Source organism: Mesoplodon densirostris, chromosome 6 (assembly GCF_025265405.1).
Source record: "Mesoplodon densirostris isolate mMesDen1 chromosome 6, mMesDen1 primary haplotype, whole genome shotgun sequence".
NCBI lineage: Eukaryota > Metazoa > Chordata > Mammalia > Artiodactyla > Ziphiidae > Mesoplodon > Mesoplodon densirostris.
The window spans coordinates 23,674,805-23,690,511 of NC_082666.1; the positions used below are offsets into that span (position 1 = coordinate 23,674,805).

At 35.2% G+C, this 15,707-nt stretch overlaps 2 protein-coding genes across 3 annotated transcripts in view; both read left to right on the forward strand.

Moving 5' to 3' along the window:
- Positions 1–15,707, forward strand: part of DCAF10 (DDB1 and CUL4 associated factor 10) — a 61,207-nt gene that overhangs the window by 28,948 nt on the left and 16,552 nt on the right. For both annotated transcript variants that reach the window (XM_060100930.1, XM_060100929.1), the window contains one exon: positions 8,670–8,867. In XM_060100930.1, the coding sequence (XP_059956913.1) occupies positions 8,670–8,867 (198 nt within the window). The remainder of the gene's footprint in view (positions 1–8,669; positions 8,868–15,707) is intronic.
- On the forward strand, positions 2,983–3,606 carry LOC132492115 (single-stranded DNA-binding protein, mitochondrial-like). The gene has a single exon (XM_060101348.1). The coding sequence runs from the start codon at positions 3,054–3,056 to the stop codon at positions 3,498–3,500; it is 447 nt and encodes a 148-aa protein (XP_059957331.1). The 5' UTR covers positions 2,983–3,053; the 3' UTR covers positions 3,501–3,606.

Genomic DNA, 15,707 nt, shown 5'->3' on the forward strand with positions numbered 1-15,707 from the left:
ACCTTTTGTGAAGCACTTTTTGATACATTATATTGTTTAATCCTCACAGTATCCCGATGTGAGACAGATATTGTACCCATTTTAAGGAATGAAGAAACTGCAACTCAGATAAAGAGATTTCCCCAGGGTCTTTTTATAGGAAGTGGTAGAGCTGGAATTCATACTCAGTTCCATTAGACCACCTCACTGTACTGTTCAGAGATTTGGACATGCATTTTCTGGTTTGGTTCTAGATAGTCATTTTCCACATACTTAGTACTGTCTTCTAGTTCATTTCTTAGTTTTGAGGTTTGCTTATATTGTAAAATAAAAATATTGATAGTTGTGGAGAGTATTTTCTGTTGCTTCATATGAAAGTAAGGGAAAAATATGTAATTTAAATTCTTAAGCCCAATATACAGCATTACTTCTCATTCATGAGGACTCTGTATGAAGGTTTAAGAGTCCATTTAATAATCAAGGTCCCCCAGTTATGAGGATAGAGGGGGAACTAAGGTTATCCTAAGAATATTTACTTAGTGATATGGCAGTTAAAAAATTAGAACCCATTTAAATATTCCAGGATCTGCTTTTCCCTCCCACTGTCTTTGTTGGTCTTTTCCTGATTGTTATATTTCAAACAATATAATGTAGGTGCAGTGCTTATCATGGGGAACATGAAGTTTCTGATCTTGCAAAAGATGTAAAATTTTGCGAGGCCTTGAGAGTGATAGAGAACTGGTCAAAATCATTGGCAAATAAGGATCTGATAGAGTGCGACCAGTTATCAATTAGAGAAAAGGGAACGACAGAAATGATGACATGATAGAAACTTCAAAGAATTATGTGAATATCCCACAGGACTAAGGAAAGGCCTTTAGGAAAATTGATAAAGACCTTGAATGTTATACAGAAATGGCCCTCTTTTTATTATAGTACAAAATTCAGATATGAAGTAAGGATGTCATATTCTGCTTCATAATTTCATTGGAAAGATTATGCAAAAAACCCAAACATTTAATTTATTCTTGTTCTGAGAATTTGCATATAGTTAAATAAATTTAAAAAGGCCTTTTTTGATGATTTTTAGTTGGTTTTTTTTTTTAATATACACTTTCTTTCCTTTGTACAATGAAATGTTGGTACCTGTTTTAAGAAAAGTCAATTTCAATTGCTGTTATCCTTTACCAATCATCCTCTGATAATGAAGACCTCAATTTATCCAGAGCTGTCATATATTGGAGTTTAATGGAGACATATGGAAAAGTTCTGTAATTCAGAAACTCATAGATTTCAGTGTGTGTGAAGGAGTGTCTCTTATTTATTATAGACCATGTAGTTAAAAATACTTTATAATTATTAACTTATTAGGTGGACTAAGTTTTAATTTGAGAGGATTGGGCCAGATCTCCAAGACTTATCTACCGCTTTACACTTTCTGTGTCTGCTTACTTTGGGATAAGAATTGTTGAAGGTGCTTTAACTGGTCTCCTAGTCTACATTCTTAATTTTCTATAATTTATCTACTCTCTTTACCAATGATTCTCCAGTACCAAAATTTTTAACAGGTAATACTTTGAGGCAAAAATGAGAAAACCAAAGTCTAAGTATTGAATTTTTCATTAAAGTAAACATTCAATTTAAAATTATTAACTTTTGTTCCATGATTATATTTTCTGCATTACTGATAGTAAAATATCCATGCAACAATAGTAATTTTTTTCAGTGGCCTTACTGACAAAAATTTTTAAACCAATCCCTCACTTTATTTTTTATGAATATAGTTTTGGAACCTAGCCAGCTCAGAGATCCTTCTCAAAGTCTTAACCAATCATGTCACTTTCTTGCTTAAAACCCTTCAGGGTGGACCACTGCGGCCTACAGCAATATAATCCCATTGGGGTTTTGAATCCATATGTGCATTATTTTCTGTACGAAATAAGATAGCTTAGTGTTTTTTTTCCTAAATTTTTCAAATATATAAATACGTTTCTATGATGATGATCAATTTATTTTAAAAGTTTGACTTGACTTTCCAGTAGCCTTTGTTATTTTGTATTTTTTTAAATCGTATAATTCCTGTCAAGTGTGGAAGTCATTGAAATATTTTTACTTTTAAAAGCCTCATCAAGGTAAAACTATAAGGGGAAAAAATGGATTTGACAATATAATAATTAAATTTTGATATGGTAAGAAAACATGTGAACCACATTTAAAGATAGAAATATATGGAAAACATTCAACATATTGTATTTGAAAAACTGAAGGATATTAGTCATATTTTGTAACTCAATAATGAAAATAATATTGCAAGAGGAAAATCAGCAAGGAACATGAATAGCAATTCCCCAAAGAAATATAATCTTCCAATTAATATGAAAAAAGTTCAACTTTACTAAAAATAAGTTTCAACTTAAAACAAGATATTTTTTCCTAGCACTTAGCACAGGTATTAAAAATACCTCTGTGGGAAGGGTTTGGAGAAGCAGACACTCTCGTAACCGCTGGTAGAACTAGATATTGGTATGTTCTTTTGAGGACAATTTGTCTATATGTATCAAAAGCCTTACCTTTTTAAAAAATCCCTTTTTACTTAACAATACATTTTTCTGGAAATGTATTTAGAAAAATGACTAGGAATGTGATTAATATCTGGCTGTTAGCATATTCATCAGTGTTTTGAATAGTAATAAATTGGCAGCAATCTAAACATCCAAAAATTGCAATTTAGATTAAAAAAGAGAAAAGATTATGGTTCACTCATACGGTGAACGCTATTCAGCCATTAAGAATTATTTTGTCAATAAATCTTTAATGACATGGCAAAATAGTTATGAAATAATATTAGGCTTGAAATACATGAATTAGGCTAAATATCAATTACAGTGGTTATTTTTGGTGGTGGATTTTTTTCCATTTAAAAAATATTTTCAATGGGCATGTATTTTTAATTAAGAAATAGTTATTGGGAATCACTATAGAATAATACCATGATAGTCCTGCCTGGAAGCTGTCGGAACCTGAGCGTCAGGAAAAGGTTAAAGATTAGATTGTAAGAAAAGGAAATAGAAGCCATGTTTCGAAGACCTGTAGTGCAGGTCCTTCATCAGTTTGTAAGACATGAGTCTGAAATAGCTGGCAGTTTGGTTCTCGAAGGATCTCTGAATCGTGTGCAGTTACTTGGTCGAGTAGGTCAGGACCCTGTCATGAGACAGGTAGAAGGAAAAAACCCAGTCACAATATTTTCTCTAGCAACAAATGAGATGTGGCGATCAGGGGAAAATGAAACACACCAAATGGGTGATGTCAGTCAAAAGACAACGTGGCACAGAATTTCAGTATTCCGACCAGGCCTGAGAGATGTGGCATATCAGTATGTGAAAAAGGGGTCTCGAATTTATGTGGAAGGGAAAGTAGACTATGGTGAATATATGGATAAAAATAATGTGAGACGACAAGCAACAACAATTATAGCTGATAACATTATATTTCTGAGTGACCAGACGAAAGACAAGGCATAGAATGGACGATTCTTCTTTGGCCATTGTTTGGTACAGTCTCGTTTCCAAATCTTGATAGTCTTTATAGTTTCTGAGGACAAGAATTAAAATACTCTATGTAAAATGAGTGATAATATTTTCCCTGACAGCTGTCCTCCTTCCCCTTTTTGTGTCATGAACCTTGGTAGCTCCTGTATGTTATGGTATTCACTAGTTGTTTATTCTTTAAGAGATGGTTTCTGTGTATAATTATACAAAATAGTGAACTGTTAGGTTCATCCGTGTTATGGCAGAGGGATAACTGTCCTTTCGGAAGGCCCCCCCCTTTTCTGTGCACACTTCTATTATAGTATTGATTTAGCCACTCAGTGTTTATTGAGCATTGCTGTACGTCATACGTTTATCCCATGGTTGTAAATACTGATTTCCTTATCTGTTTGGTTTATAGACTAGACGGCAAGAACTGTATCTTCTTTATGTACCTGCGTCTTAACCATTGCTTGGCACAGAATAGGCAATAAACGTTGACACATGAAAAAAAAAAAAAGAATAATACCATGATATATTCTCTACTTGTCTCTACTTTTCCACACACAACGCTTCTAACTGCTGTTGCCTCTCAGAGTACACCATCCCCGTACACACCTTTGTACCTTTGCTTACCCCTTGGCCACTTAGGGTGTTCCTGCTCATTTTTTTTTTAAGTCAGTTCAAATGACACCACCATGAAACCTGTCCTAAACATCCTCTTTTCTTTGCTTACTCCCCACACATTTTGTATAACTGTATTTATAATGTCTTCTCCACTAGGCAGTGAACTTCTATCTTATTCATTCATTTAATAAATATTTGTGAGTGGGACTGTGTGTGTTGGGTACTGCAGATCTAATCATGGATTATGCAGACAGGTTTCCCCTGCCTTCAAGGAGTTTATAGCCTTGTAAATTTATTCCTTACACTGTAACATTAAGTATTACCATAGAACTGTAGAGTGCTTTGGGAAATTAGAAGATCGGTAAATCTGGCCCAGGCTGGATAGAGAGAGAAGCTTCCTGGAAGGGATGATAGCTGACTATTAAAAAGAAAGCAAGTGTTATCCAGGTCAAGAGGTAGGGAGGATGTGGTTTCAGGTAGCAGAAACAGCCTGTACAAAAGCCTGGGATTTTAAAATCGTGTTAGTTTCAGGAAGGCCATTATGGTGTTGTGGATATTGAGATTGATTTCTGAGACAAAATAATTATATATAATTCTAAATAATAATAATTCAAAATAATTATATATATATCTTAGAAGAAACTCCAGAATTCTTCTGTGAGAGATTAGGTAGTTATATATAAAAGAATATGTTAGAGAAAGCATCCTAATGTTGAATTAAGCAGAAATTAAAATGTGATAGGTAGGTTATTATTTTTTAAGTGTTTGTATAAAATATATTCTAAGGATTGAGAAATTACTGTAAAATAATTAAAAATCTGAATTATAGAGTATTTTAATTGTCTATTTTGTTTTTTATAGAAGTATAGTTGATTTACAATGTTGTGTTATTTTCTGATATACAGCAAAGTGATTCAGTTATATATATATATTTTTTCACATTCTCTCCATTATGGTTTATTACAACATATTGAATATAGTTCCCTACTGTGTCCTACTGTGCTATACAGTAGGACCTTGTTGTTTATCTATTTTCTATATAGTAGTTTGTATCTGCTAATCCCAAACTCCTAGTTCATCCACCCCCCTTTCCCCTTTTGTAACCATAAGTTTGTTTTCTCGGGCTGTGAGTCTGTTTCTGTTTTATAAATAAGTTCATCTTTTAGATTCCACATATAAGTGGTATCATACCATATTTGTCTTTCTCTGTCTTATTTCACTTAGTATGATAATCTCTAGGTCCATCCATGTTATTATTGCAAATGGCATTATTTCATTCTTTTTTATGGCTGAGTAGTATTCCTTTGTACATATATATCACGTCTTCTTTATCTGTTCATCTGTCCATGGACATTTAGGTTGCTTCCATGTCTTAGCTATTGTAATAGTGCTGCAATGAACATTGGGGTACATGTCTTTTTTTCAATTAGAGTTTCCTGATATATTCCCAGGAGTTGGGATTGCTGGATCGTATGGCAATTCTATTTTTAGTTTTTTAAGGAACCTCCATACTGTTTTCCATAGTGGATATACCAATTTACATTCCCACCAACAGTGTAGGAGGGTTCCCTTTTCTCCACACCCTCTCCAGCATTATTTGTATACTTTTTAATGATGGCCATTTTGTAAGGTGATACCTCATCGTAGTTTTGATTTGCATTTCTCTAATAATTAGCAATGTTGAACATCTTTTCATGTGCCTATTGGCCATCTGTATGTCTTCTTTGGAGAAATGCCTATTTAGGTCTTCTGCCCATTTTTTGATTGGGTTGTTTGTTTTTTTGTTATTGAGTTATACAAGCTGTTTGTATATTTTGGAAATTAAGCCCTTGGAGGTCACATCGTTTGCAGGTATTTTCTCCCAGTCCATAGGTTGTCTTTTCATTTGGTTTATGGTTTCCTTTGCTGTGCAAAAGCTTATAAGTTTGATTAGGTCCCATTTATGTAGTTTTGCTTTTATTTCTATTGCCTTGGAAAACTCTTGACTGGTCCTAATAAAATGTTGCTAAGTGAGATTATTTGGGGAATGCTTTTGAATAGATAAAAAATGATGGTATGTTTTCTTTTTTACTGAATGAAAGATTTTTTAAAGTTCTGTAGTGCTTTACAATTTTCAGAAGTTTCACACAGATGATTTCATATAATCCCATAATAACCCCATTTTTTTCCTGCCTCCTACCCCTCTCCTGCCCCTCCCTGCTTCCCTCTCCCCACTGGTAACCACTTGTTTATTCTCTATATCTGTCTGCCTTCTTTTTTGTTTTATTCACTAGTTTGTTGTATTTTTTAGATTCTACATAAAAGTGGTATCATATAGTATTTGTCTTTCTCTGACTTATTTCACTTAGCATAATGCCCTCTAAGTCCATCCATGTTGCTGCAAATGGCAAAGTTTCATTCCTTTTTATGGCTGAGTAGTATTTGATTGTATATATATATAACACATCTTCTTTATCCATTCATCTGTTGATGGACACATAAGTTGATTTCATACCATGGCAATTGTAAATAATGCTGCTATAAACATTGGAGTGCATGTATCTTTTTGAATTAGTGTTTTTGTTTTTTTCAGATATATACCCAGGAGTAGAATTGCCGGGTCATATAGTAGTTCTATTTTTAGTTTCTGAGAAACCTCTATATTGTTTTCCACAGTGCCTGTACCCATTTACATTCCCACCAGCAGTGTATGAGGGTTCCTTTTTCTCCTCATACCCACCAACATTTGATATTTGTGTTCTTTTTGATAATAGCCATTCTGACAGGTGTGAGGTGATACCTCATTGTGGTTTTTTAATCTTTTCATGTGCCTTTTGGCCATCTGCATTTTCTCTTTGGAAAAATTAAAAATTAAAAGATGGGTTGTTAGTATTTTTTGATGTTGAGTTGTATAAGCTGTTTATATATTTTGGATATTAACCTTTTATCAGTTGTATCATTTGCAGTATCTTCTCCCATTCAGTAGGTTGTCTTTTCAAACTATTTTGTCAATAGTTTCCTTTGCTGTACAAAAGCTTTTAAGTTTTTTAAAAAAATCTTAACTTATTAATGTAGTTTACAAACTAATTTATGCATAGCCATAAAATTATTTTGAAATATATATAATCACTAACAACAGCTTCCCACCCTAAGTCATTTTTTTATTTTTTTAAATTAAAAAAATTTATTTTATATTGGAGTATAGTTGATTTACAGTGTTTTGTTAGCTTCAGGTGTACGGCAAAGTGATTTAGTTTTATATATATATATATGTATATATATATGTATTCTTTTTCAGAGTCTTTTCCCATATAGTTATTACAGAGTACTGAGTAGATTTCCCTGTGCTATAGAGTAGCACAGGGTCCTTGGTTTTTTTTTTTTTTTTTTTTTGGGCTGCGTTGGGTCTTCGTTGCTGCATGCGGGCTTTCTCTAGTTGTGGCAAGAGGGGGCTACTCTTCGTTGTGGTGCATGGGCTTCTTATTGAGGTGACTTCTTTTGTTGTGGAGCACAGGCTCTATAGGTGCATGGGCTTCAGTAGTTGTGGCATGTGGGCTCAGTAGTTGTGGCTCACAGGCTCTAGAGCACAGGCTCAGTAGTTGTGGCGCACGGGCTTAGTTGTTCCACGGCATGCAGGATCTTCCTGGACCAGGGCTCGAATCCATGTCCTCTGTGTTGGCAGGCAGATTCTTAACCACTGTGCCACCAGGGAAGCCCTATTTTTATTTTTTAATTTTTAAAAAATTTATTTATCTATTTATTTGGCTGCACTACACAGCTTTCAGGATCTTAGTTCCCAGACCAGGGATTGAATCTGGGCCCTCGGCAGTGAAAGCGCAGAGTCCTAACCATTGGACTGCCAGGGAATTCCCTGTGGGGAGTTTTTAAAGTACTGATTCAATTTCATTGCTGGTAATTGATCTGTTCATATTTTCTACTTCTTCCTGGTTCAGTCTTGGGAAACTGTACCTTTTTAAGAATTTTTCCATTTCTTCTTGGTTGTCCTAGAAGTGAGATTATTTGGGGAATGGCTTTGAATTAATAGATTAAAAATTATGGCACTTTAGTAGCAATTTTTGTATGTAAATGTATTCTAAAGAGAAATGTACTCTAAATAGAGATGTTATTGGTAGCAGAGTAAATATTTCTCATAATTTTGAACACTTTATGCTTAACATGTTTCACTTGCAATTAAGTATTCAAAATCTCCTTTGTCTCCTATTAAATTGTCTCTCACCATTTGTGTTTCCTATACAGATTCTAAAATTCGTTTTCTCTAGCACTGTTCTCTAAATACCCACCCCTATTTCTAGTTTTGAGTAAAAATCAATAATGTAAAACAGATAAAATTGCAACATGGCCCTCACTAAATCATAGTATCCTTCTCTGTGGTTATGTGAATTATACTATTTATTATATATTAGAATCACTGGGTTTATAACAGTGAGTTTGTGGTCCTTTTTTGATTTGTTTTCTTGATTCCTAATACAGAGACTGCTTCTCAGTTTTTCTTTAATAAGAGATTAAATGAACTAGTTTTTCTTTTCTGCTTTGTAGATTTCTTGATAACCGGCTGTTTGCTACCTGCTCTGATGACACTACAATAGCACTGTGGGATCTGAGAAAACTGAACAGCAAAGTATGCACTTTACATGGTCACACTAGCTGGGTGAAGAACATCGAATATGATACTAATACAAGACTCTTAGTAACGTCAGGATTTGATGGAAATGTCATTATTTGGGACACCAACAGGTTTGTGAATAGGAGATCATGCTAGGATTATGAACAACAAAAAAATGTTTTTAAGATGGTAAACAAATTCATTGTTCTGTCTTAGCTCTCATATCTCTTTAGGAGAAAGAAACTGGCTTTGGGAAGAAACAATCAGAAAGTGATTCCATCTTTTGTTCCTTGCACTTAGTCACATATTGTGACTAAAAAACTTGGAGAAAATTATGTGTAAAGGAGACCAAGTAATATAGTTAATGATGAAAACTGGTTTATAAGATGAGTTTCCTTAATTTAAGGAAAAATATTTTTGTTATTATTTCCTTTGTGGAACTGAAATGTTTTTCACTCTTTGGTCCTTCAATTCTAAATCTGTTTTGTAATTTTTGCACTTTTTTCATGCATTAAAACAGTGGTTTCTCAGTTGGAGTGGTACTGATCCTTAGGGGAATGTTTGGAAATAATGTGTGGTGCAGTTTTAGTTGTCACTACAGGAGAAGAGGAGGATTTCTACTGGCATTTAGTCAGCAGGGATCAGAGTTTCTAAACATTCTGCAGTGCATGGGACAGTTTGCACAGGGGACCAGTCATCCCATCTAAAATGTCACTAATGCCTGTGTTGTTGTGAAACACTTCAGTAGAATATCTCCTGATAGAGAATTGAAAGAATTGAAGTTTGGGAAATAATTATAATATTCCTGTTGCTAGCTTTGGTAAAATGACAATACAGTAATACACCAGGAATGTTTCTGAAATATTCTTTTTAGCGCTCATATGTAAAACTAGGGGGATATTCTTAAAGATTTCTAGTTATTCATATTGTTTGAGCAAAGCATAGAGCTACTGATTATCTTTAAACTAAGACAAGCGTGCCTGTTTAAATTTAGGACTAATTATTTTTTAGTTTAGAAATAAAATTTGAATAGGAATATAAATAACTTCCAAATTAGTAGAAGGATAAAAGCTAAAAAATACAATCAATCCAATAGAGGCAGAGAAGAAGGGGGGATAATCATTTTTTTAAAAAAACAGGTAAATTAGGAAGCACAAGAATATGACAGGCACATAATCGAATATCAACAATTAGAATAAGTATATATGGACTAATGTAACCAGTTATTAGATAGTACTAGGATTAAAAAACAGAAACAAACTCTATGTTCTTCATAAGGAGTATACCTAAAACATACAAACACAGAAAGTTTGAAAGTAAAATGATGGGAAAAAATAAAAGATAAATACAAATCAAAGAAAAATAGTTATATCTACATTAATAGCAGACAAAATAGAGTTTAAGGCATACAGCATTATTAGTGATTTTAAAAAGGTACTATATTAGAAGCTTTATTTCACTAGAACATAAAAATTCTTATATTGTGTGTACCTAATAACATAGCCTCAAACCACAAAAAGCAAAAACGGACAGACAAGAAAAAAGTGAGAATCTCCATCTCAGTGGAAAATATTAACATCATTCTCTCATTTACTAATAGATAAAATAGACCAAAAAACTATTAAGTCTATAGAAGATTTTAATATTATTAATAAGCTTGATTTAGTAGGCATATATAGAATTCTGCTCCCAAATAGTGAATACATCCTCTAAAGCAATGTTTGAACATGTACAAAAATTGAGCATGTTCTGGACTACGAAGTAAGTCTCAACCAATATCAAAGAATTGTTATCACATAAACCATTTTCCCTGATCCCAGTACAGTTTAATGAACCACAGGTAAATAAAAATTCCCAGGTTTGGAGACTTATAAACTTACTTCCTAAATAATTCATGGATCAAAGAAAAAAATCATAGTGAAATCAGGAGATAGACAGACTAAAAATTAATGAACTAAACATCTTACTCAAAAAGTCTGAAAAAGATAAAAAAGGGTAAACCTGATGAAAGTAGATGTATGGAAATGATAAATATCTTTTTCTAAAAAAGCAGAAATTAATGAAATAGAAAATGAAATACAATAAAGATTTTTTAAAAGCCTGCTCTTCTCTGATAAGATACATTAAGAAAAAAAGAGAGGACACAATCTTAGCAATGAGAAAGAAGACAATAAAAAATATAGAGTAAGATAATAAGATCACCTTTTGCCAATATACTTGAAAACTTTGATGAAATAGTTTACACAAAAAAGTACACCTATGCAAAACTGATCAAGGAAGAAATAGAAAACCTGAAATAGACTTATTACCAGGACTGATATTTAACCATTACGCACTGGTTCAGCTGAAAAGGTTGTTAAAAGATTGAACTTCTTCCATACTAACTGATAAATAGTCACTGTCATGAATCATCCCCATGTGTCATATCCTGGCACCTTCTGGGTACTGTGGCACCTCTTCTAGAGATACTTTCCTCAAGATCTCTCCCTATGATCTAGTAGCTGAAGCCCCCCTTACATAGCAGACTAATCGCAGTATCCAGTTCCAGCACTGCCACCTGCATCAGCTCTGGCTAGTTTTCATGCAGGGCTGGTTATTTAAATATTTTGAATGTCACTTCTGCCTTAGCTATTAGAGAAATGAAAAAAAATCAATTAAAACCTATCTACTGGGACTTCCCTGGTGGTCCACACTCCCATGTAGGGGGCCTGAGTTCGATCCCTGGTTGGGGAACTAGATCCCACATATGTGTGGCAACTAAGAAGTCCGTATGTTGCAACTAAGACCCAGCACAGCCTAAATAAATAAATTAATAATAATAATAAAAGATTTTTTAAAAATAAAAGAAAGAAAAGAGCCCGTATGCTGCAATGAAGATCCCGCACACAGCAACGAAGACCCGGCACCACCAAATAAGTAAATAAATATATTTTTTAAAAAACCTATCTACTAATAAAACAGCAGCCTTTCAATTTTACAGGTGACTTCTACCAAATATTACAAGAAACAGAACATTCCAATCTTATTAAACTGTTCAGATTCCAGAAAAATGGAATTCTTACCTTAGGTATGACCTTGATACACAAACTCAAAATGAAAGGTCAGTCTGTACTATGAATGTAGATGCGAATATTCTAAAAAAGGGAAACTGGATCCTGTAAGATATTAATCAAAATATCATGACCGGGCTTCCCTGGTGGCGCAGTGGTTGAGAGTCTGCCTGCCGATGCAGGGGACACGGGTTCGAGCCCTGGTCTGGGAGGATCCCACATGCCGCGGAGCAACTGGGCCCGTGAGCCACAACTACTGAGCCTGCGCGTCTGGAGCCTGTGCTCTGCAATGAGAGGCCGCAATAGTGAGAGGCCCGCACACCATGATGAAGAGTGACCCCCGCTCGCCACAACTGGAGAAAGCCCTCGCACAGAAACGAAGACCCAACACAGCCAAAAATAAATAAATAAATTAATTAATTAATTTAAAAAATATATATATCATGACCAAGTTGGGTTTATTCTAGAAATGAAAATATTTATCAATAGAAATTCTATTAGTATAATTTATCACACCAGGTTAAATAGAAAAATCCATGATTGTTTCGACTGAAGAATAAAATTCAACATTCATTCATAATTAAAAACAAAAGAGGGGCTTCCCTGGTGGTGCAGTGGTTGAGAGTCCGCCTGCCGATGCAGGGGACACGGGTTCGTGCCCCGGTCCGGGAGGATCCCACATGCCGCGGAGCGGCTGGGCCCGTGAGCCATGGTCGCTGAGCCTGTGCTCCGCAACGGGAGAGACCACAACAGCGAGACGCCCGCGTACCGCAAAAAAAAAAAAAAAAAGAAGGGACATCATTACCAACCTTATAAAAAAATAAAAGGATTACAAAGGAATACAATGAACAACTCTATGGCAACAAATCAGACAATTTACATAAACAAATATCTACAGAATCACAAATTACTTAAACTGACTCAAGAGCAAATAGAAAATCTATAGACCTACTGACCTACACAGCAAGTAAAGGAATTGAATTGGTTTAAAATTGAATTTTAAAATCTTCCCACAATGAAAAGCCCAGGTCCAAAACGCTTCACTGGTGAATTTTACTAAACATTTAGAGAATAAATAATATTAATCCTTCACAAACTTTTCCAGTAAATAGAGGAGGGGAGAGCACTTCCCAACTCATTTTATGAGGCTAGTATTACTCTGATACCAAACCAGACAAACATTAAGAATAGAAAACTACAGACCGGGCTTCCCTGGTGGCGCAGAGGTTGAGAGTCCGCCTGCCGATGCAGAGGACGCAGGTTCGTGCCCCGGTCCGGGAAGATCCCACATGCCGCGGAGCGGCTGGGCCCGTGAGCCATGGCCACTGAGCCTGCGCGCCCGGAGCCTGTGCTCCGCAACGAGAGAGGCCACAACAGTGAGAGGCCCGCGTACCGCAAAAAAAAAAAAAAAAAAAAAAAGAAAACTACAGACCAATATCCCTCTCCCAAAAATATGATAAAAGTCCTCAACAAAATATTAGCAAATCAAACCTAGCAACATATATAAAGGATTATATGTCACAACCAAGTGGAATTTATTCCAGCTATATAGATAGGGTTGGTTTAACATCTAAAAATCAATGTAATACATCACATTAATAAAGGTCAAAGCCCATATATATGATCATCTCAATAAAGTCAGAAAAAGCACTTGACAAAATCCAACACCCATTTGTGATAAAACTAGGAATAATAGGGAACTTCCTCAACCTGATAAAGGACAGCTATGAAAAACCTACAGTTAAAATCATACTTAATGTTGAAAGACTAAATACATCCCCCCTAAGACTGGGAACAAGGCAAGGATGTCTGCTCTCACCACTTTTATACAACATTGTATTGGAAGTACAACTGCACTGGAAGTACAGACAAGAAAAATAACAGGCATCTAGATTGGAAAGAAAGAAGTAAAACTATCTTCATATGTAGAAGATACGATTTTATATATCAAAAATCTTGGGGCTTCCCTGGTGGCGCAGTGGTTGAGAGTCCGCCTGCCGATGCAGGAGACACAGGTTCGTGCCCCGGTCTGGGAAGATCTCACATGCCGCGGAGCGGCTAGGCCCGTGAGCCATGGCTGCTGAGCCTGTGCGTCCGGAGCCTGTGCTCCGCAACGGGCGAGGCCACAACAGTGAGAGGCCGGCGTACCGCAAAAAAAAAAAAAAAATCTTGAATTCACAAAACTACTAGAACTAATAAGTTCAGCAAGGTCATAAAATATACTAGATTAATATATAAAAATCAATTGTATTTCTATTCATAAGCAATGAACAGTCCAAAAATGAAGGAAAAAATTCCACTAACAGCATTAAAAAACAATATAATACCTAGGAATGAATTTAACAAAAGAAGTACAAGATTTGTACGCTGAAAACTAAAACATTGCTGTAAGAAATGTAAGAAGATACAAATGAATGGAAAGACCATTCCATGCTCATGGATTGGAAGACTCAATATCATTAAGATGGCAGTTCTCTCCAAATTAATCTATGGATTCAAGGCAACCCCTGTCAAAATTCCAGCTGCCTTTTTTTTGGACAAATTGGAAGACTCACACTTCCTGATTTCAGAAATTTCTACAAAGCCATAGTAATCAAGACAGTGTGGTACTGGCATAGGATAGACGTCTAATATAAATTAAGGGAACAGGGGCTTCCCTGGTGGCGCAGTGGTTGGGAGTCTGCCTGCCGATGCAGGAGACGCGGGTTCGAGCCCTGGCTTGGGAGGATCCCACATGCCGCGGAGCGACTGGCCCCGTGAGCCACAATTACTGAGCCTGCGCGTTTGGAGCCTGTGCTCCGCAACGAGAGGCCCGCGCACCGCGATGAGGAGTGGCCCCCGCTTGCCGCAACTAGAGAAAGCCCTCGCACAGAAACGAAGAACCAACACAGCCATAAATAAATAAATAAAATTAAAAGAAAAGAAAAGAGGCAAAATTCCTTTAAAAAAAAAAACTTTAAAAAAAAAAAATTAAGGGAACAGAATTGAGTCCAGAAATCAACCCTTATATTTATGATCAGCTGATTTTCAATAAAGGTACTAAAGTAATTCAGTAGTTCAGGAAAGGATAGTCTATTCAACAAATGAAAGTGAAAAGATAAACTACAGGATGAGTATATTTGTAAATCACATCTGCTAAAGGATTTGTGTCCAGAATAAAGAATTCTTCTAACTCATTTACATGTATTCAGATAACCCAATTTAAAAATGGGCGAGATATTGACATAGACATTTCACCAAGGGTGATACACAAATGATTAATAAGCACCTGAAAAGATGTTTGACATCATTAGTCTTAAGGGAAATGCAAATTAAAACCAAAATGAGATACCACTTCACATCTGATAAGATGGCTTTAACAAAAAAGACAGCAACAAATATTGGCAAGAATATGGAGAAACTGGAACTTCATATATTGCTGGTAGGAATATAAAATGGTACAGCCATTTTAGAAAACAGTTTGGCAGCTTCTTAAAATGTTAAACAGAGTTGCCATATGACCCAGCAATTCCACTTCTAGATATCTACCCAAGAGAAATGAATATATATATGTCCACACAAAGAATGCTTATAATAGTGTTACTCATAATAGCAAAAAAATAGAACCAATCCAAATACTTATCAACTGGTAAAAGGATGAACAAAATGTGGTATATCTATACAATAGAATACTATGTGGTACTGAAAAGGAACAAAGTACTATTACGTGCTGCAATATGGCTGAAACTCAAAAAAGTTAAGTGAAAAAGCCAAACCAAAAGACAACTTATTGTATGATTCTATTTATATGAAATGTCAGCAATAGGCAGGAAGTAGATTAGTGGTTATCTGTGGCTGGGAGTAGGAAAGGGAATGACTGCTCTTTGGGCAAGAGTGATTTTTTAGAGTGATGAAAATGTTCTAAAATTGGATTGTATTGAT